This window comes from Molothrus aeneus, chromosome 26, assembly GCF_037042795.1.
Source record: "Molothrus aeneus isolate 106 chromosome 26, BPBGC_Maene_1.0, whole genome shotgun sequence".
NCBI lineage: Eukaryota > Metazoa > Chordata > Aves > Passeriformes > Icteridae > Molothrus > Molothrus aeneus.
In genome coordinates, this window is record NC_089671.1 from 3,638,605 (window position 1) to 3,661,314 (window position 22,710).

Below are 22,710 nucleotides of genomic sequence, written 5' to 3' on the forward strand. Positions count from 1 at the left end.
GGCAAAGGCTGAAATACTGAAATTATTCCAGGAATATCTTCATTTGCAATCAGATTTAAAGGGTTAATAAGAACTATCAGTTTTTCAGGGCAGGTACAGGTCCTGCCTGATTTCCAGATATCTGGGCAGTTGATACACAATCACCAGAGCTGCTGGGAAAAAAGAGAGAGAAGGGATGGTGCTAGGAAGTTTCTCTGTTTTAAGGAAGATGCAACTGAAATCTTAATTACAAAAGGTTATGGGTAGCATTCTAGTTATTACTACTAAAAATAAGTAGTCCTACCTTACATGTGAGAGCAAATGTCCATGTCTGGTGAGACTTTTTGGTGGTGACAGTTACTGAGAGCTCGGGATTATGTTCTACTCTCACTCCTTCTACACATTCACTAAGCTAGATTTCAAAAAAAAGGAAGGTAACATTAAACTTCTACACACAGTGTCAAAACACAAACATTCACGAAAAAGTAGCATTTTGTTTAATAGAATGAGGAAAGAATGGCTTCCCAGATTGTGCAGGACTCATGCAACTCCCATTCAGGAATTGATGAAAATATGTGCTAATGCAGAGAGACAAGCTAAATCTACCAGACCACACTGTGGAAGTGTAGAATAGAACCATTTAGGGACAATTAACCACAAGACTTGATTTTCAATAAACAACTTAATTGTAAATGTCTAAAGTAGAACAGAATCTCATTTGGAAAAAAGGATCTGAGATACAGTGAGGCCCAGAAGATCTCAGATCTCACTGACATCAACGAGACTATTGAGACAACATGAAAAAATAAGCAGGCTTTCTACTCTTTTTACTCATCAATGCATTTTGCTGAAGTCCATTTTTCTCAGATTTTAATCAACAATAGATGGACCAAAAACTCCTTAGGGTCAGTGGTCGAATGCCACAAAAAATGTTCTTTCTAATTCCAAAGAGCTGCTAACTTTGATCATATCCATATCCCACACTCCTTGGTACTCAAACACTTCTGAATATTTGGGGGATTGGCTGCTCTTCATACCAGGGCCTGCAGCTGCAGGCAGAGAAAAGGAGCCACATGCAATTAAGAGTATTCCCCACTAAGAGTAGGAGTAAGAGTAGGAGGAAGAGTTAGAGTTTTAGAGTAAGAGTTTTAGAGTAAGAGTTTTAGAGTTAGAGTTTTAGAGTTAGAGTTTTAGAGTAAGAGTTTTAGAGTTAGAGTTTTAGAGTTAGAGTTTTAGAGTTAGAGTTTTAGAGTAAGAGTTTTAGAGTTAGAGTTTTAGAGTAAGAGTTTTAGAGTAAGAGTTTTAGAGTAAGAGTATTCCCCACTAAGCTGTCAAACCTTTACCACTTATTCCCCAGTTTAAGAAGTTCTGCCATCTAGTCAGGGAATAGGAACAATACCATGAGACTTGCTGACCCATCCTACACTGGGAATAGTGAATATGCAAAATGAAAGAGCTGTGATTAACCCAAAAATCAGCCTAAGTCTCTCTGCAAAAAGACCCAGGGCAGGATGGAAAGGGGAGCGAGTAGGTTGGACAATTTCTTGATGAGGAGTGATTCGACCAGCTCTGATAGAGCCAAAACCAGGCTCGTGCAAGTTTTAACTCTGATCACATAGAGAAGCAGGGTATTTTCCTTACCACTTTCTCAGGAGACAAGGAATTCATCCATTTCTCAATGAGGGTTTCCATGTAACTGCCTGAGCACTGCTTGTTCTCCTTCTGCTGTTTCAAGCGGATCAGGCGGGAAGCGTAGCGCTTCTGCCATTCCGTCAGCTCCTCCTGGGAATGTGCTGAAGTACACTGGGCACCATACCTGCAGATCCCTTGCTCTAAAAATCTACATAAAATAGGAAAAAACATTATTAAAAAAAGACAAACACAATTTTACTTGTAAAACCAGAAGGAGTTTTTAAGTTTCTCTCACAGAATTAAATGCAGTTTAGTCCACGTGAACTAATTTGGAAATATATATATATATTTATACAGCATTTTCTAAAAGAGACAGCAGCTTCTCTCATTGCAAAGCTCAGGAAAATATATAAAAATTCTTCTTAGAAATACAGGGGGATGGAAGTCTTAAGAAATTTCCAGCTTTAAAGAAAACAGAATCAAGTGTTTGTACAGCAATTAACACAAGGAGATCACAGAGCATCCCTGAAATGACTAGGCACTGTATTAATATGCATAAAGCCCCCTGTTAATCAAGGGCAAAGGAAAGATGTAGCATAATTTCTTCCAGTGATTACATTATGAGCTGATAAATACTCAATCAGCAGTTTTTCCTGGAGCAACAGTGACATCACATGGTCCCTTCTACTAAATACACCTCCACAGAAACCTTCAGAAAAAGGTTTAATGCTCCTCTTTGGAAAGGGTCTATTAGTGTAAAAGGACCTATTCTTGCAGACACTAAGAATTTCTTAAAGAAATACATTTTCCATTTAGTGGCATGTGCTGATGCATCGAATTAATGCTATTCCAAAGGCCTGTATACAATTGAAGCATTCTAGTTCTCAGAATTTACTGCAGGTCTGGGCAAATGCCTGTATAATTTGGGGATTATTTTTATAATTTAACTTTGTATTAAAACTATAAACCACAAGGCAGTAGCTGCAGCTCCATCATTCTTCAAAACTGAAGCACTTAAAAAATAGATGACAAAATGAAAATTAAATAGGGGGAGAGATTTAAGTTCTGAAGCTACCAGGAAAGCACTGGTTATACAGAATAGAATTTGGCCAGGAGATGCTTTGTTTGTTTGTTTTGTTTGTTTTGCAAAAGGAAACTATAAAAAGTTAATGCAAACATCACATTTTTTATTTCCATACTACATGTGTTATATAATGCGAATTAAACTGTGCACTTTGAGCTATGAGAGAAAACCAAGCCACTCCTGACTGTGACATTGAAAACCTTGCAGCACAAGTACCTGCACATCTAGGTCACACTTGCATCAGTGGCTATAATTTGATTTAGCCTACACTTTTCCTTTAAGAAATGGACTTGAAAGTTTGCATGCCCAAATTGTAAACAAAATAAACATGCTATATAACATGTCACTAAAGGCCTTCTCAAGCTATGATTCTTAATATATTTGAAATTAAAATGTTTTTTCTTGGCAGTCAATTTCAGTATTCTTTCTGTCAATTTTCCAATTCACCACTGCATTAGAATGCTAAAGTACAATTATGAATTTCACTTCCTAAAGTAAATGGAGTGCAAGCATAAAAAATTGCTGACCTGTTCTTATAACCTACATAGCAGATTTAAAATCAAGTGAGCTTCCTTTTCATTATTTAACAGGAAAGCATATTACTTTAAAATTTGTCATCATTATTTAGGTTTTCCAAGATCCTATTGTTCATATTTTTAACACTTTTTTCCCCCTCGATTTTACTTTCTTATTTAATACCTCCTGCAATTCCATAGCTTCATTATCTAGAATAAATATTCTGCACTCCTACTGCTTTATGGCACAGGGGAAAAATAAACCAGACCTTCAAAAATCCATTTTCAGTACCTGCAACTGCCTCCTCCTAAGGAACTAAAATCTTCAGTCCCTGCTCAGAATGATGCTGTTCAGAGGGAATTGCTGAGCAAGGCACAATCCTTCTTACTGGAAGGGTTAACAGTGAACCTAAAGCTCATTACAGCTTCAGTGGAAAAACGTTTCAGAGCAATGGTTGGAAACATGGGATAGATGTTACTCAACAAAAGATCACCACAAGCTAAAAATTGTAAATATCTGCTTTTTTGAAATTGCTGAATAAGCACCAGACATGATTAAGAGTCAAGAAGAGTTGCCAAGATTTAGCATCTCTAGAAAATCATGCCAAAAGTAGCTCAAAATCAGCAGTTCAGTCATGCCATTTAAAAAGCAGGTCAGAGCTTTTGAAAATAATTTGCATTAGTTACATAAATGGCAGAATCAAATGCATAATGATGGTTCTTCCCCATATATATTAATACATTTTTATGTAAAGCAATGACAATTAACAACACAAAGTGCAGGCAATATTGACCAGATGATTGGAAAAGACAAGGAGAAACACCAATACAAGCCACTGGATCTTCTTTGTGTATCTGACTTTATGCAAAAGGGAAAATAATGAGATCTGAGGGAAATTCTGGGCTTTTTATCTGAAGACAAAGCCCATCTAGCAACAAAGTTCATTTATCAGGAGGCAGCACTGAAACTTGACTGTGCTTCAGTCTGCTTACACTGCTGCCTGGGGAACCTTCACACCTCTGAAATCACCCAAAGCAGAAAAGGTAGGGGAGAGAGAAAGACAGATGCTGACCTGTCACTAGAAAAATGCCCCTCAAACCACTGTATTATGAAAACTGAGTTAGTGATTCCAGTCTATAAACTGAAGTGCTGCTGGATAAACTGACCCTTCCAAAAACCTGTGAACAGGTCAACTCCTGTTCTAACAAGCACAGGAAACAAGCACCTCCACTTTCCTGGCCTCTTCAGCATTCTGTCAGCAGGTGAATGAAAGAGGAACCATTCTGCTCCCTTGCAGGGGGTTAAGCAAAGAGATAACTTTTACAGTGTGTATTTCTCACTGCTCTTACCTTTTACAGAGTGTGTACTCCTTGTTGTTCTTACTTTTTACAAAGTGTGTACTCCTCACTGCTCTTATTACAGAGTGTGCATCCCTCACTGCTCTTACCTTTTACAGAGTGTAAAATCCTCACTGCTCTTACCTTTTACAGAGTGTAAAATCCTCACTGCTTTACCTTTTACAGAGTGTAAAATCCTCATTGCTCTTACCTCTAACAGAGTGGTGTGCATCCCTCACTGCTCTTACCTTTTACAGAGGGTGTACTCCTCACTGCTCTTACCTTTTACAGAGTGTAAAATCCTCATTGTTCTTATCTTTTACAGAGTGTAAAATCCTCACTGCTCTTACCTTTTACAGAGGGTGTATTTCTCACTGCCCTTACCTTTTACAGAGTGTGTATTTGTCACTGCCCTTACCTTTTACAGAGTGTGTATTTCTCACTGCCTTTACCTTTTACAAAGTGTGTGTTTCTCACTGCCCTTACCTTTTACAGAGTGTGTATTTCTCACTGTTCTTACCTTTTACAAAGTGTGTATTTCTCACTGCCCTTACCTTTTACAAAGTGTGTATTTCTCACTGTTCTTACCTTTTACAGAGTGTGTATTTCTCACTGCCCTTACCTTTTACAAAGTGTGTGTTTCTCACTGTTCTTACCTTTTACAGAGGGTGTACTCCTCACTGCCCTTACCTTTTACAAAGTGTGTATTTCTCACTGTTCTTACCTTTTACAGAGTGTGTATTTCTCACTGTTCTTACCTTTTACAAAGTGTGTATTTGTCACTGCCCTTACCTTTTACAGAGTGTGTATTTCTCACTGCCCTTACCTTTTACAGAGTGTGTATTTCTCACTGTTCTTACCTTTTACAAAGTGTGTATTTCTCACTGCCCTTACCTTTTACAAAGTGTGTATTTCTCACTGTTCTTACCTTTTACAAAGTGTGTGTTTCTCACTGTTCTTACCTTTTACAAAGTGTGTGTTACTCACTGCCCTTACCTTTTACAGAGTGTGTATTCCTCACTGCTGGTGACACCCCTGGGAGGGGGGCGGAAGTGCCAACCATCCCGTGACCCTGCCAGGACAGAACCGTGGTCATTTCTCAATTCTCAGTTTTCCAGTCAGACAGCAACTGCTCAGGGATCCACATCTCTGAGCATCAACCCAAGATGTATCTGAACAGAAGCAAAATTAACCCCCCCAAACTGATTTACAATGCATGACAAGCTCATTTAGAGCAAAGGCGGTGAAGGTGGATTTCAAACCACCTGCAGAAGGCAGCAGGCTCTGATACAGCCCTCTGGTCAATAAACCGAAACTTCTGCCTCCAAATTCAGTCAACATTGAGATAATTCTACCTCACTGGGGCTCATCACAACAGTCAAGCCCCTTTTTTGCTTTTTGCCTGCAATGCAGCACTGAGCATTCAGCAGGATCCAAAGAAATGATGTAGCTTTAAAATGGAGTTACATACCTTCTTCTAAATCTTCTACATGATATCCTGACGGTACTTTACCAGCTGCCTACAATTATATAAAAAAGCCCACAGTTATAAAGGAACACAAACAAATTTCATCAACAAGAACTGCTGTCAAAATGGGTTTTAGAAAAGTTATTACAAAAACATCATTCATAGGTTGAAATTACTTCCAGTGACAAACCCTGCTGATAACAGGGATTCTGATAATAACAGGAATTCTGACAGGAACACCAAGTCAACTGGTTAGAAAAAAATTTTAAAGATTTTTACAAGACCAAATTCCACACTGAGATCAACTTAACATGGACTGCAGTGACTTTCTGAAACACCAAAAACTAAACTACATTGATAAGTCCTTCAGCTTTCAATCTACATCAAAAATAAAGCTCAATTAAAAAACTAAGCATAAGGAAAAAAAGGAGAGGGGACAATTTAATCAGCAGACATGGGTTTGACCTCCAGTACAAAAAAAAAAAAAAGAAAGGAAAAAAAAAGGTGGTTAAGAAGGTATTTATAATCTTTAAAAATTTCTGAAGCCATGTTTATTACTTCAGACTAATTTCCAACAGAGAAAAATGTGATAGATAAATAAATAAATACTGCAGATTTATTCCAAATACTTGGAATTCTTTCTACTTGCTACTTCAGGAATCAACAACCTATTAGCATTATTTTTTATTTTCTCATCCATCCTGCAAGACTGACGAAAAGTTCCTGAAGAGGCTGGTGGGTAAAGACCAACACAGCAGAAACAATAATTCTTGAACCAGCCTGTTCCCAGTGAGCCTGGATCTCCTGGGACACATGGAAAGCAGCCCTCCAGCTGCTTCAGGTACTGCTCATTATTTTCCCAATAATATCCTCATCATTACCTCTGTTTCAGCAAGAAGTGTTTTCAGTCGTGTGAGATCTTTAGTTACCATCCCGTTCTGGGGGCAGAAAGAATATTAATTATTGAACACATAAACCTTCATTATTGCATTAAACCACAGCAACCAAGTTCATTTCCCCCTCAACACCAGGAGAACAAAAATGAATTTGGCTTACAGCACCAATTTTAAATGACACTAAATAAAACTGAGAAAACATTGTGGTGAGGAAGGGAATTCTACACGGGCCAAACCAGCACTAGACTTACAGCAAGTATCAATACAGGACAATTCAGGAAAGCAACACATTAAGAAGAACTTGAGGAAAAAATATATCATGGTTACTGCAACACTTCAGCTCTGAAGAATTATTATAATACTCCTTCACTGCTGTTGCAGTGATGGATGAATTTCTTTTTAAGGATCTACTTTACAGATCACTAATTTCTGCACCTCCACAATAACTCTTCCTGCTCTGATGTAGACTGTAATTTTTGGAGTTTTCCCTCAAAAGCAAAGATTAGCCATGTGGTACTGCATAGTCAAGAACAACTGAAGTAAAAATCTTTCAAAACTGAATTTATGTGAAATACATAGGTATTTGTAACAATTTCACACTCTTGTAAGTCAAAACTTTGATTAAAGAAACCCAGACCTGTGGGGTTCATTTCAATAATCTTTTGCAGAAATTTAATTAATTGCTACTACATTTGTTAGACTTCTCCACATTCAGACTGTGCCACTGAGCAGGAGAAATTACTCTTTGCTGAAAACTTACACACTTAACAATCCTCACACTTAGGCTTTTTCAAGAATGATTTTTCACTTTTTCAGCAGAAGGCTGAAAATTTCACTTGTTGAGCTTAAATGTAATAGAGCAAAAAAACATTACCAAGAATCATTCTCTTCAGCCACTGGGGAGGAAACTGGATGGATTCCAACTCTTCAATAAATTCATTCCAAAACTTTGTTTCACTTCTTCTTTCAGACAATGGCACAGTCAGTAAATCAGCTGCTGATTTTAATATTCCTACTGAAAACAACTGTGTCTAACAACCTAGTGCTTGTAAAAACCTCTCAAACCCTGCTTTGGGATGACACTCTGGAACTCTATACAAAGGTACCTTTATTTGCACAACAACAGCTCAAAACAAGGGCACTCCACATTCCCTGCAATAAGACTATTTTACTAATTTTTCCTGAAGGCAAGTTTCCTTCAACCTCACCAGGAATTTTTCAATGAAATGTTTTTTCATGAGAAAACAGCTAAACAAATTAAAAAAAACCCTTTCTTTATGTAAAAATAGCCAATGGCTGGGGGGAAGGGAATTCAGGATACAGACCAGACAGACAAACAGAACTCTCAAAAACAACCTCCTGATTCAGTTCAGCAGGATCCAATCTCAAGGTAAGAGGCTCTCCTGCAAGTTTCTGATGTCACACATTCCCCTCAGTCTGACTAAGCTGTGACCACGTTTCTGGGTGTATTAATTCCAGCAGTTCATGCTGATCAACTGTTCATGCCTATTTAATCCAGACTATAGAAATTAAAAGAAGACTTCTTTAGAGGCTTACATATGTCCCTCATTTCCCCATATAAGTAGTCACATAAAAGTCTGAAGTTACTTACATGTCTGGGGTTAAAAGCATCTTTACAAGTTTGAACAGTTCAAGAGTAAAATAGAAGCTTTGAACTCAAACCTTTATCTTCATCTTGAAATGTAAAGCTTTTTTCTTTTCCTGAAAAGCTTTTTATGCTGTCTTACAAGTTATCGTGGGCCAGTTATTTAAAAGTCCAATCAATATTTTTTTCCTGCTTTAATGGATAGAAATCCTGAAGTCCATACAAAATGGAGTCAGGTACAATTTAGAATAAGCAAGGAAAAGTTTAAGATTTATATATTATTCTTGCCAATCACAAATACGCAAATTTATTTTACATTCCCTGAGGATTCAGGGCCAGCAATGGAAAAACTTTTCAAAATCACAACACTCTGAAACACTGGTTATGCAACAACCTGGCATCCTGGTGATGTATGTGTGCCCATATATTTATCATTGCCACACAAACCATTTTTGTTGCAAGCTGCCAGTGAAACATATGTTCGGAAGTTTGTTATTAAACAGATTTTTTTAGAAGAAGGAAATACAAAATTGTTTCTTTAAATGATGTAGATTGCAGCAAACCCACTTACCAGTGATTCCCCCATCAGTGATTTGGAAAGAACATTAGACACAATTTGCAGCTTCCCTTTGAGATGCATGCAGCAGAGCACTGCCCGGAGAGATCCATCGCCCTTGGCCAGCCCCTCTCCCAGCACTGCAACACAAATCAGCCACTATTACCCTCAGCACACCCTCCATTTCAGTCATACATACAGTTTTCCCTCACCCTTAACAAGAAAACAAAGTCTGAAGCTCAGGTTAAATCCATGGCTTGTTGGATGTAAATTAAATATCATGTGCTGTTGTCTAATATTAACTTGAAGCTTGTCTCCCACCAGCTCATAAATATTGCACATGAGCTCAAAAAAGGTTGTCATGTTTACATGCTAAAATAGACATAAATTAAATATGGGAAGGGTAAACTCAAATATCTGACACAGACACAAAGGACCTCCTCTCACAGAAAGGGTAAAAAAGAAATAGCAACCAACAACCTCTCAGTAACACAAACATGCTCAGGAAGATCCATTCATGCTCACAAAACACATGCCCTGTCGTTTCCAAAAATAGCCAACCTCCTCATGGGCAATTCCTGCTCCTCTAAAAGGCCTTTTATTCACTTATGCTGCAAAGTGTGGCATATAGGAACGATTGTCTGAGCCCAGAAATTTACAGGCTCCCTGTAACAGAAAACTTTCTGAATGCTTCCTAGCACGGGATCAGCAGCGAGCAGTGCCAAGGAGCCACTTTCTGAGCACTTCCAGCAGGGACAGGATTTATTTCACCATACAGACGTGCTTCAGACAAGCTGCAACAACACTTAATCACACGTGTTACCTGTCCACAAAATGCAATGGCAGAGTGACTAAAAAGCTTAGCAAGCTAAGTGTGTGAATTGAAAAGAAGGCTGGACAGTTGTTGAAAATTAAGGAATCATAGAATAACTGTTATTGCAAAAAACATCAACATCTGTGTTTATACTGCTACTCATGCAGATGCAAACAGCCCCTCTCAGTGCTAACAGGAATTTCACATTCACCACAACTTCAGGATTACATTTTAGAATAATAAATCAAAACTCCTCACTCAACAGACGTTCACGTCGTTAACAGAAATTGCATGAAATTGCATGAAAGACTCAATAAATAAATAGTCCCACAAAACATTTGAATAAAAACAACTAGGCATCTCTTCAAACTGCAATGGTAACTAAATCTGTTTTCATAAAGTGCCTCAAAGACTACTCTGAATTCACCACTCTGATAGTACAGACCACATTGCTAAAAATAGAACTTACTTCCCAAATCAGAAGCAGAAGCACCAAAAATAGCTTTAACATGTCTGACAGCTTGCTATTTTTATCTCAAAGATTAAATCTCCAATTAATACATTCCATAGGTATAAAGATATAAGATATAAATCTCCAATTATTATATTTCATATCATTATCTGCATAATATCACCCAGCTAAAACATACAGTTGCACATAAAAAGTTGCAACACATTAAGCACTATCTCTTGGGAAAGATTTGTGGAGTAATTTAACAGTTTTTAAGTTATCACCATTCCCTGTAAGACTGCAAGCAGCACATAGAAGAACATGTAAAGAACTATAAAGAACACTATTTCTCCAGCTATTCCTGAAAACCCTGATCATTCCGGTTCAAATAAAACCATCACAGCTGTGCAACATGTCAAGTCTTGTAAAAGGCAGAGCAGCAGCTTGAATAAAGCTTTGCCCATTATAAAAAGTCTGTGAGTACCAAGGAGTGTGAGTATCAAGTAGTCCATGCTAAGGTAGTTTCTTCCCAACAATAATTCAAACATAAAACCAAAACTAAGACCTACTGGGATCATAAATGCAGATACTCCAAATGTCAGCTGCTGGGCTACAATTGATAACCACACATCATGGAGAACCACAAGCAAATCATTCATTCATATATTCATAAAAATATGGTATATGTGTACATATAAATACATAAACACATACACAACACTTTTATCTACATATATAAATATGGCATTACTAAGTTCAAAACTTCCTCAGTTTTAGATCTGGGAAACAATATGTGCAGAATATGCTGGCATGAATGAAGTAAATTAACATCAATCTGGATGCTATTTCTTTGTTAACTAATATACATTTAAAGGCTGTTTTTTCTACTTAATTTTAAAAAGGAAGATAGACATCAATGGTCCTGTTCCACCCACTTCTATGCCTGTCCAGTGAGAGATGACAAGCAGTTACCATGACAGTTCCTTTGAGATACTGACAACTGGCACACACACCAAGAGAAGTTCCACAGATGAAAGTCACCCCTGTCCCCCATGACAAAGCCATCAGAGCTCATTGATGAGAACACTGTTCATTAAAAACAGCATTCTCCCTCCTACCTCCTTTAACCATCATTCAGCTTTCCATATGTCTCTCACTTTTATTTGCCGTCATGAAAGACAACTCTGAAGTTAGAATATTACACCCTTATAGCACACATCAATAAGCTAAAAGAAATTATTTCAAAATTTCAGACTATTTCCAGAATTATACTGATTAAGCAACAATAAAACTTTTTTAAGGTGTTAAACTTTAATTTTATGCCTACAAAAAGCAAGTTTATTTTTCTTAGTCAATTTTTATGGACCTTCACAAGCAGCCTGCAGAGCCCCACAAATTCCCCAAACTATGATTTGACTCTCAACAAAGACAAGCACATTAAAAAAACCCCAAAACAATAAAAACCCACCAACCCAGAAAGGAACAATTTAAAGATTATCATTGCTAGCACAGGAATGTCAGAAGAGTAGATCACAGCCTGTGCAACAAAACTGTCACCTGAAAAAATTCCTTTAACGTTCAGGAGTAGTTAAAGGATTAAAACCAGAAGGTGGGATCTACCCACCTTTTCTTTCCAAATCTAACTGATAAACTCTGTTCCAACACTCTGCAAACCCAGTGAGTTCTCAGTGAATTTTGAATAATTTGCATTATAAATGAACAACAGAGGATTAGGAATTTTTGAAATTCCTTCAAAAATACCCAAAGTGAGCAAGGCAGTGGCACATGAAAGGCTCGACTTCAACGTGACATAGGCACATTTGGAAGCTTTAACAAATGTGCATCATCTTGATTTTCTCTGAACTAAGTCCCAAATGCAAACCAAAATATCCACCATGTCCCTGGGAAGAAAGGCAGAACAATCAGCTGTCTTTGTGTCTTTGTGAGAATCCTGATATTATCAACTCTTCCTACATTTGTGCACTAAAATAACTATTAGCCAAATAGCACCACTGAGCCAAAGACATGTATTTGAGTCCTGGGACTTGAGTAAGAGCTGAAAAATAGTGAGATCTCTCTTTAGGGAAAAAAAAAAAAAGGGAAAAAAAGAAAAGGCAGAAAAAGTATTATAAAGCAGATACATAATTTTAAATAGGGAAAAAAACCACTGTTAGCACACTAACAAATATTGGGCATCAGTTTTAAAAATTCAGACAACTGACTGCAATTCATAACACTATGTAATAAAAAAAGAAATAAGCATACCATGCCTACAGTCTTCATCTGCTTGCCCATACTTTTTCTGAAAGGTAAAACATGAAAAGTTTAAAAATAGCATTATTCCAGTTAGCATAAACAACTACATGCTTGAATTACAAGTTTTTAAAAACTTTTTAGAAACCATTACCTTGTCTTTTCCTGGGTAGAACATGTAAAGAACATAAGTCATACGTCAATTATAATATAATTAATTCTTAGAATTAAGATTAATTTCTGACTTTTTCTCAAATTCTCAGTTAAAATGCTGACTTTTTCTCAAATTCTCAGCATGTGACATTTTAAAATAGGAGCCTGAATGGGCAAAGGTGTGTGTGTTATATGTTTGTGGTTGGCTCACAACACCTAAGAAAAAATATAAAACTTAACTCTCAAGACACTGGTTTTTAATCTTGCACTAATATAGTAATGTTCAAATTTTAAGATATTATTTTATTCTGTCTTTTCAGTGGTGATTTTAAAGATTACTTTGTTTAGTAAAACAAGAAGGAAAATTTGGATTGTTTCCCTCTTTTAAGACTTCATGTATCTATGTAATTCAAGTCTTTAATAGGAAGGTTTTGATTTCAAGTGTTTTTCCAAAGTCCCTGCAGACTCACTGAAATAATATGATGAACAGCCACATAGGTGCCTTAGAGGATTTTCAAAGAGTGATGTCAGAAATGTATTAAATAATCCAAGCACCAATTGGCTTACAGAAATAATTTTTGAGAGGTCAGGTCTGTGATAAGACAACTTCTATTAGAAAATCCAACCTCATTTATTTGTGAATCTCTTCCCCTGAGGAGCTATAAGATAAGTCACTTCTTCATTTAAGAGGTTTCCTAATTCTTATTTTGCACACTGAATAGTCCAATCCAGCTATTTATTTAAAGAATGCTTAAAAACATCAGATGGGCAAGATTTGTCTTAAAGCTGCCCAGCAAGGTCTTGTGACTTGGCCAATCTTGGACAAGGCAGCTGTAAATCTGCAATAACATTTCAGAAAGGTAAGAAAAAGCAGGTTGTAGGTTTATTCTTAAGCACTGAAATGTCCTTTCCTTTAAGAAAGGAAGCTCTGATGCTTTAAAGGAAGGACACAATTTTGGCAATGGGGTCACCTGTAATTCAGGGTTATGCCTCTTGCTTTGCATTTACAAACCTTTACAAGAGCCATTTTCACCTTTTGCCAGAGTCTAAAAGTTACATCTTTCACCAGATATGCTCTAGCCTAGCCTTGGAAAGCTGGGATTAAGCATAAAAAGACTAATTTTAGGCCTATGAAAATAAAGCTAAAGCAGGTATGGACCAGCTACCTAGATTCTGGCATTTCTAACTTTCTTTCTTGGTGTTTTTATTTGCAGAAACTTTAATTTGATGCTCTTAAAAGAGAAGGTAATCTGGTATGTAATTCAGCATATGTACCTTAACTCAGGTATTTTGCCTTCCTGGAATATATACATATATTTTTTTAAATGTTTAAAGTATTTTTCCTTATTTGTTTAGAAAACTTTGATTGAGACCCAAACCAAGAGGTTCAAATCCTGAAAAATAAATAGATCAGGGAGAGCTACAAGACAGAAGCCTCATAGATGCTATAGCAAGAAGGATTCTGTGGGCAGAGCAACATGCCAAAAATTCTGAGTGGTATTTAAATCTTGACAATACAAGATATTTGACTTTTCTTTCCAGTTCACTAGATACTTTAAAGAGTCACACTCACAAGTTGTAAAAAGGAAGCAATTCTATACAGAAGAGTCTCGATTTTGATGCGGTCGAGTTCTGCCTGGCAGGGCTCCGGGAGGTGAGCTGGGGGGTACTGGCTGAGGGAAAGGAGAGCCTCTGTGCAATGCTTCACTGCCACTTCATAATCCTGCTGCTTAAGGGATTCACATGCTTGTTCACATGCCTTCTCTGGTCTTCTGTCTGCCATGACTCAGGGACAGAAATCCTAGAGCGGGGGCAGAGGGGACGATAAAACGTTGGTTAGCTGTGGAATGGCACTGACAACTTGCCAACCAACTTCCATTCCCGTCTCAAGGTGCTGTATCACATCCCCCTCGTGCTGTGCCATCACATTTCCTACACCAACCTTCTCACTAACTGATTTCTTCCCAGGCTTTTCTCCCAGCTCTCGGTTTTGATTCTAATTCAAGAAGGTACTTAAAGCCCATGACTGATTTTAAGAATGTAAGCAGGGGTTTCAAATTTTCAAGTCAGCATGGATTTAAGCAGAGGCTTTTGGCTCTTCAGTGGCAACATGACCTTTGCTTTGGAAGGAACACAACTCATCCCCTAAGTGCTGTCTCTGAGCCTGCAGCCATGTACTCCACAACACCTTCTCTTCCAAGCACTTCTCACCTACACTTGGGAGGAGGAGACATTTTCTCTGGGTGAAGCACAACAAGGATGGACAGGGAAGGACAGGAAAACCAGGGGGTCAACAGCAAACCAACCACTTGTCTCTTCCTTCTGCTGCTTTAGCTACATTTATAGCTGACAAAGTCTAGATACCCCTGCCACACCAACACCTTTGTGCAGAACTTCTTAAATGATTTCAAAGTACATATTTGGGGGGATTGAGACTGTTAGAAAAAAATTCTATCCACAGACAGACATTATCTGCCAATAAACTAAGACAAATGGTTATCCACATCTGAACTACCAGCAGAAGAGCAAAGCATTTCTGTAATCCCTGACCACATTCTCCCTTCATTGACATATTTAAATACATGACACAATCCCTAGAGACACTGCACATTAAAGCTGACTTCACAAAAATGGGTTCTGATAACTGAAAGAGGAAAAATCTTATGAGTTTTTGTTTTTGCTTTTAGCAAGCAGCATATTGTCAATATTTCTGATTAGAGACCAACTATTACTATTAATTGTCTCAAATAATACTTTTAGTCCACTTTAAAAATTCACTGTTAAAAGCTTTCTTTTTACTTAGCATTTTCCAATTTTCAACCAAAGGTAAAGTAACTTCAAGAATTTCAAGTCAAACAAATGCTTTTTCCTCTTACGAAAAATAATCCATTATCCCACTTTTCCCATTAACACATACCTAAGCCAACATTCAGAAGAAATGTAAACAACTCTTTTCATATATTGTACAACATAGTATTCTATGTGTTCCTTTCTGCTCTTAAATTTCCATCCAGTATCAAAATAATTACATAAAGGAATATTGATTTTTCAAGACTTAAACCAGCTTCCCTTTTAAAACACTAATATAAAAATTTCTCATTTACAACAAATAAAAAATCTTCTCTAAAATGAAGGAATGCGAGCATGAATATTTTGCAGTTATCCTGGTACAAATCTGTGACGTGTGCCTCTTCCTTAATAACAGCCTTACAAAATATTACCTCATTCATCCAGATATTTCTTTTTCTGCTAAAAATAAGCCTGCACTTTCAAACAATAGAAGCAGGCAAGTAGGTTTTGCATTTCCATACATATGAGTAAATTCATTCATGAGGTAATTCTATTAAAGATTCTGCTGGATCACTTAGCACAGATTTTCAATTACATAAATGTTAGGTATTCTTAAGCTGTGTATGCAAGGATCTTTTCTAGATACAACTAAAAATTGCACTGGTTTCCACTTCACTACCATTTTAGGCCACTGTGTATTTCACAAATCTAGGATCTGCTTCCACAGTGACACGACAGTTAATTGATGTTTTTCTCATGTACATTCTGTTTTCCTCCGAAGGGACTGAAAATAGAGGACTCCATGAACTCTGCTGTACTTTTGATTTCCTCACTTCCTGGCTGACATATAACCAAAATTCCTTTGACCAAAAGGCTGAGCAGAGCTTCTGTGTGTTTATTCCCAAAGAGCTGATTAAACACAGATCCCATCCTAAGTGACCTGGCCAGCACAGCTGACAGATTTGAAACCCTTCTCCTCCAACATGGCACCATGAAAAAGACAAAGATGTTTCTTATCAATTGCCTTATGCTGACTGGCTGAAGAAATACAGAACTCAGCTGTTTGAGAAGCTGGATTTTACACACCAAGCAGTGCGCACACAATTTCTCTGGTTAATTTGAAGACTCCAGAGCACTTCAGAGGATATAAGTGAAGCTAAACTGAGCTAAATCCTCTGAATTAAGTGGAAACATGAGCAGTAAGGACCAAGCTGGATAGCTGGCTTGGATAACTGAGTCACACCAGTCATATTTCAGAGTGTGAAAAATCCACCAAAATCACAGTACATGGGACACAATGATAGATAAGGAGCCACTGCAGTATAAGTTGTTTGGAAAAAAATCAAATTATAACAAACAAAACCAGTATGTGGACAACATATGGAAAATGATGCACTCAGGCTCTCAGATTTCATTTCAATCCCATCTATAGCCATACAAGCAGACTCAAACATGCACATTTATTAGGCAATTGTGCCATCTACTTCAGACTCCAGTCCAAGTGCTCTACACTGTTCCTTGGAGTCACCTGATTTTTCCTGCTGACTTCAGAAACCTTTTTTTCTAGTTTTGGTACCCTAAATCAGCAACTGAGACTTGTGAACATGAATTACAACCATTTCTTAACATCTGGTCTGTTGAAGTACCTGACTTACCTCCATTTAAAACCACTCGGAGCAGTTCCTAAGTCCCAGCAGGAGCAGGAATGTGATTTTCCCCCTCTGCTGGGCACTGCTGATGCCCCAGCTCAAGTCCAGTGCCCAGTTCTGGGCTCCTCTTCAAGAAGGGCATCAAGGCCGAAGAGGGAGCAGGGCTGGGGAAGGGGCTGGAGCACCAGTGGGACCAGGAGCAGCTGAGGGAGCTGCTGGGGCACAGCCTGGAGAAAAGGAGGCTCAGGGGGGACCTTCTCAATCCCTACAATGTCTGCAAGGAGGTTGTGGCCAGGTGGGGGTCGGGCTCTGCTCCCTGGGAACGAGTGACCAAACAAAAATGGCCTCAAGCTGCACCAAGAGAGGTTTAGGTTGGATAGGAGGAAAAACTTCTTCACTGGAAGAGTGGTTAAGCACTGGAAAGGGCTGCCAAGGGAAGTGATGGAGTCACCACCCCTGGAAGTGCTCAAAATACAAGTGCACTTCACAATAGAGTTTAGTTGGCACAGTGGCATTTGGTTAAAGGCTGGACTCAATGTTCGAGGTCTTTTCCAACCTTAAAGTATTCATGGAATCATTAACAGCCAAGTAGCGAAGGCACTTGTTAAAATAAAATTATTTTGTTAAAAGAAATTTATTTTCAGTTCTACAGATCTTTATTTTCAAGATTTCAGGCATAAAATTGGAATTTCTAAAAGAAGAATTTATTAAAATTAAAACTGAAAGCTGAAGTGTCACATATTCCCAACTCTCTTTGCAAAACTGAGCAAATTACTTATGAGCTTCACTTCTGTCTGCAAAACTGAAATTAAAATACTATCATGTAACAGAACAAACATCAGGATTATTCATTTTCTCAAAGAGACCTTAAAAACCACATGCCAAAAGACTTCTAAATTCAATTCTGAGAAGTAATTTATCCTCCAGTGAAGTTTAATACATCTTCGAAATCTTGAAGAACCAGTAAAGAGGCATATTCCCACTATCCAAAGTTGCATATCTAAAACAGGTAGACATACCTAAGATATTATATATATAAATATATAATCTGGCATCATACTTTGTACCTTAAAAAAAACTCCTGCCTTTAAGTAGAAGAGAACTTACTGAACTTGCATTTCATTGAAAGCCAAGTTGTACTCAGCTTATCTTCCACAAAATATTATTTCAAAGACCTGGTTAGTTCCAACTGGTGTAACTTAAACCTTGGTGGCTTTTACAACAAACCAAACAATTCTTTTTTTTCCCCCTACAACTAATGATTTTCAGGCTCAATATTCCTAATGAGTATTCCACCTTCTTGCCAAAGGGGGTTTGTAAACAAACATGAAACGAACTAAAATCCAATCTCCAAATAAAGCTGCATGTTTCCCCTCCAGAACTGCAGAGGGGGCTGGGAAAGGCAGAAGGGACAGCTTGGAGAGGAAGAGTGATAAACAACGTGATCCACACAGTCATTTATTTCCAAGTAAACACTGCTTGGTGCACAGGAGGCTCTGAAGAGCTACTCCACAGTCTGATGAGTCCAACTTCAAATTAAAATCAATGTAGGAGGACAGAACATCATGAACTAAAATCCAGTGTTTCATGGAAGTTTAACTCATGACTGTGCACTTCCATGCTCCACATCTTACTGATGTGTTTCATGGAATCAAAGGGTCCATACACTAAGATAATAAGTTAAAGCATGTGACAGTTCCTAAAAAAATTTCAAACAGATGCTTTTTCAATTCACTGTAAAGCATCTAGCCAGATAACTCTCGCTGTACTTCATAAACAAACAGATTAGAGGGCACAATGCTGTTCCTATTAATGTTACTGGCAAAATTCCCAATGTCTGCCAAGACAGAAGGATCAGATCCAAGGTCTCGCATGCCAAGCTGACAAACAGTAGACAAGTCAGTAAATATTTGCATATTTTAACTAAACATTAACATCTCTTGTAAAGATTTATGCTAAAGCAATGATGTTCAACTTGCAGTCCTACAGTGAGACTGGCAGGGATTTACTGTCAATTGAATTTACTTCAAGAGCCACATCCTGGGAATGGCAGAGTGAAGCAAATGAATGAGTCCCATTGCCATGGGGAACGTGCAGGGGAAGAGCCTCTCCAGCTGCCTCCCATTACAATCCAGAACCCTTCCAACAGTTCTGCTGAGGGAAATAAGCACAAAATATTCCTTGCCAAGGCCATTCAGCCGTGTCCTCCTGCTAGCAGCCCTCTGTCCTGCGGGAAGGGAAAGCAGGAGATGGATTTGCCCTTCCATTGCCTATTGCGGTCAGGCTGGCGCAGGCCAGAGAGAGCAGGGCAGGAATTCCACTCGTCCTGCTCCTCTCTACAGAAATGCAAGCACTCTGTTTCCCAGTCCTTTGGGATTGCTCAGCCCAGCTCACAGACTGGAAAGGCTGGCCACCAAACTGGAGAGAAGTTTTAAACATGTAATAAATTCAGGCAATACTCGAGAAAAGACAGCTGGTTTATCAGAACTTCCCAGCAATTCCTTTTACGAGCAAGAAGAGGCCTTTAGATTTATTTACGAGGCTGGTTGCTCTGTTCTTCCTCAGTAACTTCTGAGCTTCAAGTCAATTGGAACTGAATTTCCCAGAAGTCTGAAGGGTCTTGAAGATGCTGCAGTTTTCATGAAAAATGTGTAACAAGACAGATAACAGACCCAGGGAAAGGTTAAGGTATAACTCAGCCTCTTATTGATACCCAGACATCAGCTACCCCATCCATTACTGCCACGTGCTGCCATTTACCATCAAGAGCTGGAGCAAAGTGTCACTCACCACTGAAAGAAAGGTCTTATTTCTTTTTCTTACCCATAGCAGTCAATGCCATAGGCTGCATTCATCAGTTTAACTGCTCCAGGATCCATCCAATAATCTCCAGGTTTAAGCAGAGTTCCCAAACTTTTAGACTGCAGACCCAAGCAGTGCACGTCCCACCCCTTTCTCAAAGCTGTTATTGGTAAACTGAGATGTAAGCAATTCACACATCAAAATTTTGTTATTTCCATAATATATCCAAGTAATATTTGGGAAGTCCCAATGTTGGTATGGCTACAATCTCTGTGATTAATAGTTTCCCTCTCACTCAAAATTATCCAGAAAAAAATGACAAGATACTTTATTTTATATAGATATGGAAACACCAGGGGTTTAATGTGAATTAATATATTGAATATGACACAATTAAAAAGTTAGCTACTGTGAACATGCCAACATTACAGTAAGAAATCATGGGACATTGGAATTCAACTAAAAATTCAGAACTCTGCAAACAAACTGCATTTGTCAGTCCACACACTAAAATAGGGAATAGTACATCTCTCCACTGTTGAATCATATTAGAGAGTTGCTCTGGCATCTCTTGTGATCCCATCTTAAGGCATGTCTGCATCTCTCTGTGTCAATTTGTTTTGTATTATTACCAAATACCACTAAAATACCTTTAGATCAGTAAAATAAAATTAAATATCCATTTATTTTCCTTACCCACTGTGGTAAAATAACCCAATCTTTGCCTTGAGACAAAAAAATATAATAAAAACCCAAACCTCCTCTATTCAAGCCTCCAGGAGGGAATAAAATAGAGCTGCACAAAGTACAGAAATGACTTATGGAGACATACAGGAAAAAAAATGCACTTTCCTAGTGCCATGACATACACACCATAAATAATCCCAGTCTAAAATATCATTGAATAAAATGAGAGTAGATAATGACAGTGCACTGTACCTATGTAACAGAGATGAAAAGGATGGTGCATCTTTCATACACAGGGTGTAAAAGAAAGAATTATATGAAAGGTGCTTTTGGCTTTTTTTTTCTTTTAAGAAAAATATAACAGCAGAGATCTCATGCACTCATTTATTGCAATTATGACTGAATTCCGTAATAGCAGTTGAGGAGTTCTCAGAAATGCACTGCACACCTTACAGAACAAATAGAAAGGCCTCCACCCTTGAGAGAGGACAATCTAATCAGTTTTCTGAAGTAACTGAATTACTTTGGCTAATGTTGTACAACTCCAGGCAAAATGACCCTACTTTCAATTCCAAAAATGATGTTAAATCTGAAATGGAGCATACAGAATGAGGCAAGCACATCTCAAGGTTTTATTCCATGGCAGAACAGCAGCAAGAATCCTGCTCCAAGGCCTCTGAGGAACATGATATGCCTGCTTGGGGAAGGGAAAATGGGCAAAGAAGAAGCTCATGATGCCCCTGACCATTAAATGCTCAGATTATTCTTCCACACTGAAAAATCGGAGACAGCACCATAAATGAGGAGGGCAAATGATCTCTGGCCACGTAAATGAAGCTTTGAGTCTGATCCTGTAAATCTAAAGTATAGAAAAAACACAAGCATGTTTCTTGGGAAAGGAACAAGAGCCTGTGGGTGGTTTATCATTCACATAACGACACAGGCAATTGAGATTAAGAGCAAATGCCTTCTGCAGCTGGATCCTCTGCAGGCTTTAAACCACTTTACATACATCACAGATACTAACAAGTTACATTTTTTGCATGCCAGTTATGGCTTCTGTACAGACTACTAAGTGATTATTAACACTTTACTAATCTCTTTTATTTTCATTTTGGAAATAGCAGCAGAAGGACAATCTGTGCAGCCAGCAGCAGCAACACTCAGACACGGACACTGGCTATCTTTGGCTCAAAATCTGGAAATAACTCATGGCCTCAGCACTTGCAACCAGCCCATCCATCCACCACATCCCAAATACCTTCCCATCCTGCCTTTAAAAAGATCCTTTTTCACACAGCTGTCTGAAAGCATCACCTGTCCTGATGAAACTAAGTAAAATACCTGGCAAGGCAAAGCACAGCATCCATGTGACACATGCTGGTGCTGTCTGAGAGCCATTCACAGCCAACAGATACAAGGCTCCTGTTTAAACAAAGCAAATATACACACACATATTGCATTCATTAACTTCACAGAACAAATACTGGGTTGTAAAGTTCGATACTCTGAGGTTGTGCGAGGACAAAAGCATCTGTACAAGCTCGTGCTGGCCTTCTGTGTGTCTGCATGATTCTGATACTGCCTTTAACTGTGTTAGTCACAGAGCACATTGTCCAAGGGCTACCTGGCAGAATGAGTGGGCAGAATGGAGGCTGCTGCCTAATGGACATCCAGTGAAATACTTCAGCACTGCACTTGAGGCCTTATTTTCTGCATGCTACTCCATCTTATTCAAAAGACAGCATTTGAATGTTTTCATTAACTTTTCAATAATGCCTCCAATACTGCGACCGGCCACTTTCCACGAAGTAAGAAAGTATCTTTATCATTCTGACAATATTCCCATTTTACAGAGAATAAGATAAGAACACACAAGGCAAAAGTTTCTATAAACTTCTTATATTCACATGAAGAGATCTAGAAGTGATTTCTCCCCATTATGCTCTGCCTATACTGTACAGCCCTTTTACACAACTAACCCAGAGCACCTGGTGTCTGCACAGTGACTTAGGAGTATCCAGCAATTCTCAACAC

At 38.2% G+C, this 22,710-nt stretch overlaps 1 protein-coding gene across 1 annotated transcript in view; it reads right to left on the reverse strand.

Annotated features, from left to right (window-relative positions):
• HELZ (helicase with zinc finger) overlaps positions 1–22,710 on the reverse strand; it is an 87,751-nt gene that overhangs the window by 55,968 nt on the left and 9,073 nt on the right. Inside the window, exons 2-9 of the mRNA XM_066565864.1 lie at positions 14,319–14,546; positions 12,605–12,641; positions 9,090–9,214; positions 6,898–6,954; positions 6,020–6,068; positions 5,545–5,620; positions 1,621–1,819; positions 284–391 (exon numbers count right to left, since the gene is read on the reverse strand). Coding sequence (XP_066421961.1) covers positions 284–391; positions 1,621–1,819; positions 5,545–5,620; positions 6,020–6,068; positions 6,898–6,954; positions 9,090–9,214; positions 12,605–12,641; positions 14,319–14,528 — 861 coding nt within the window. The 5' untranslated portion in view covers positions 14,529–14,546. The remainder of the gene's footprint in view (positions 1–283; positions 392–1,620; positions 1,820–5,544; positions 5,621–6,019; positions 6,069–6,897; positions 6,955–9,089; positions 9,215–12,604; positions 12,642–14,318; positions 14,547–22,710) is intronic.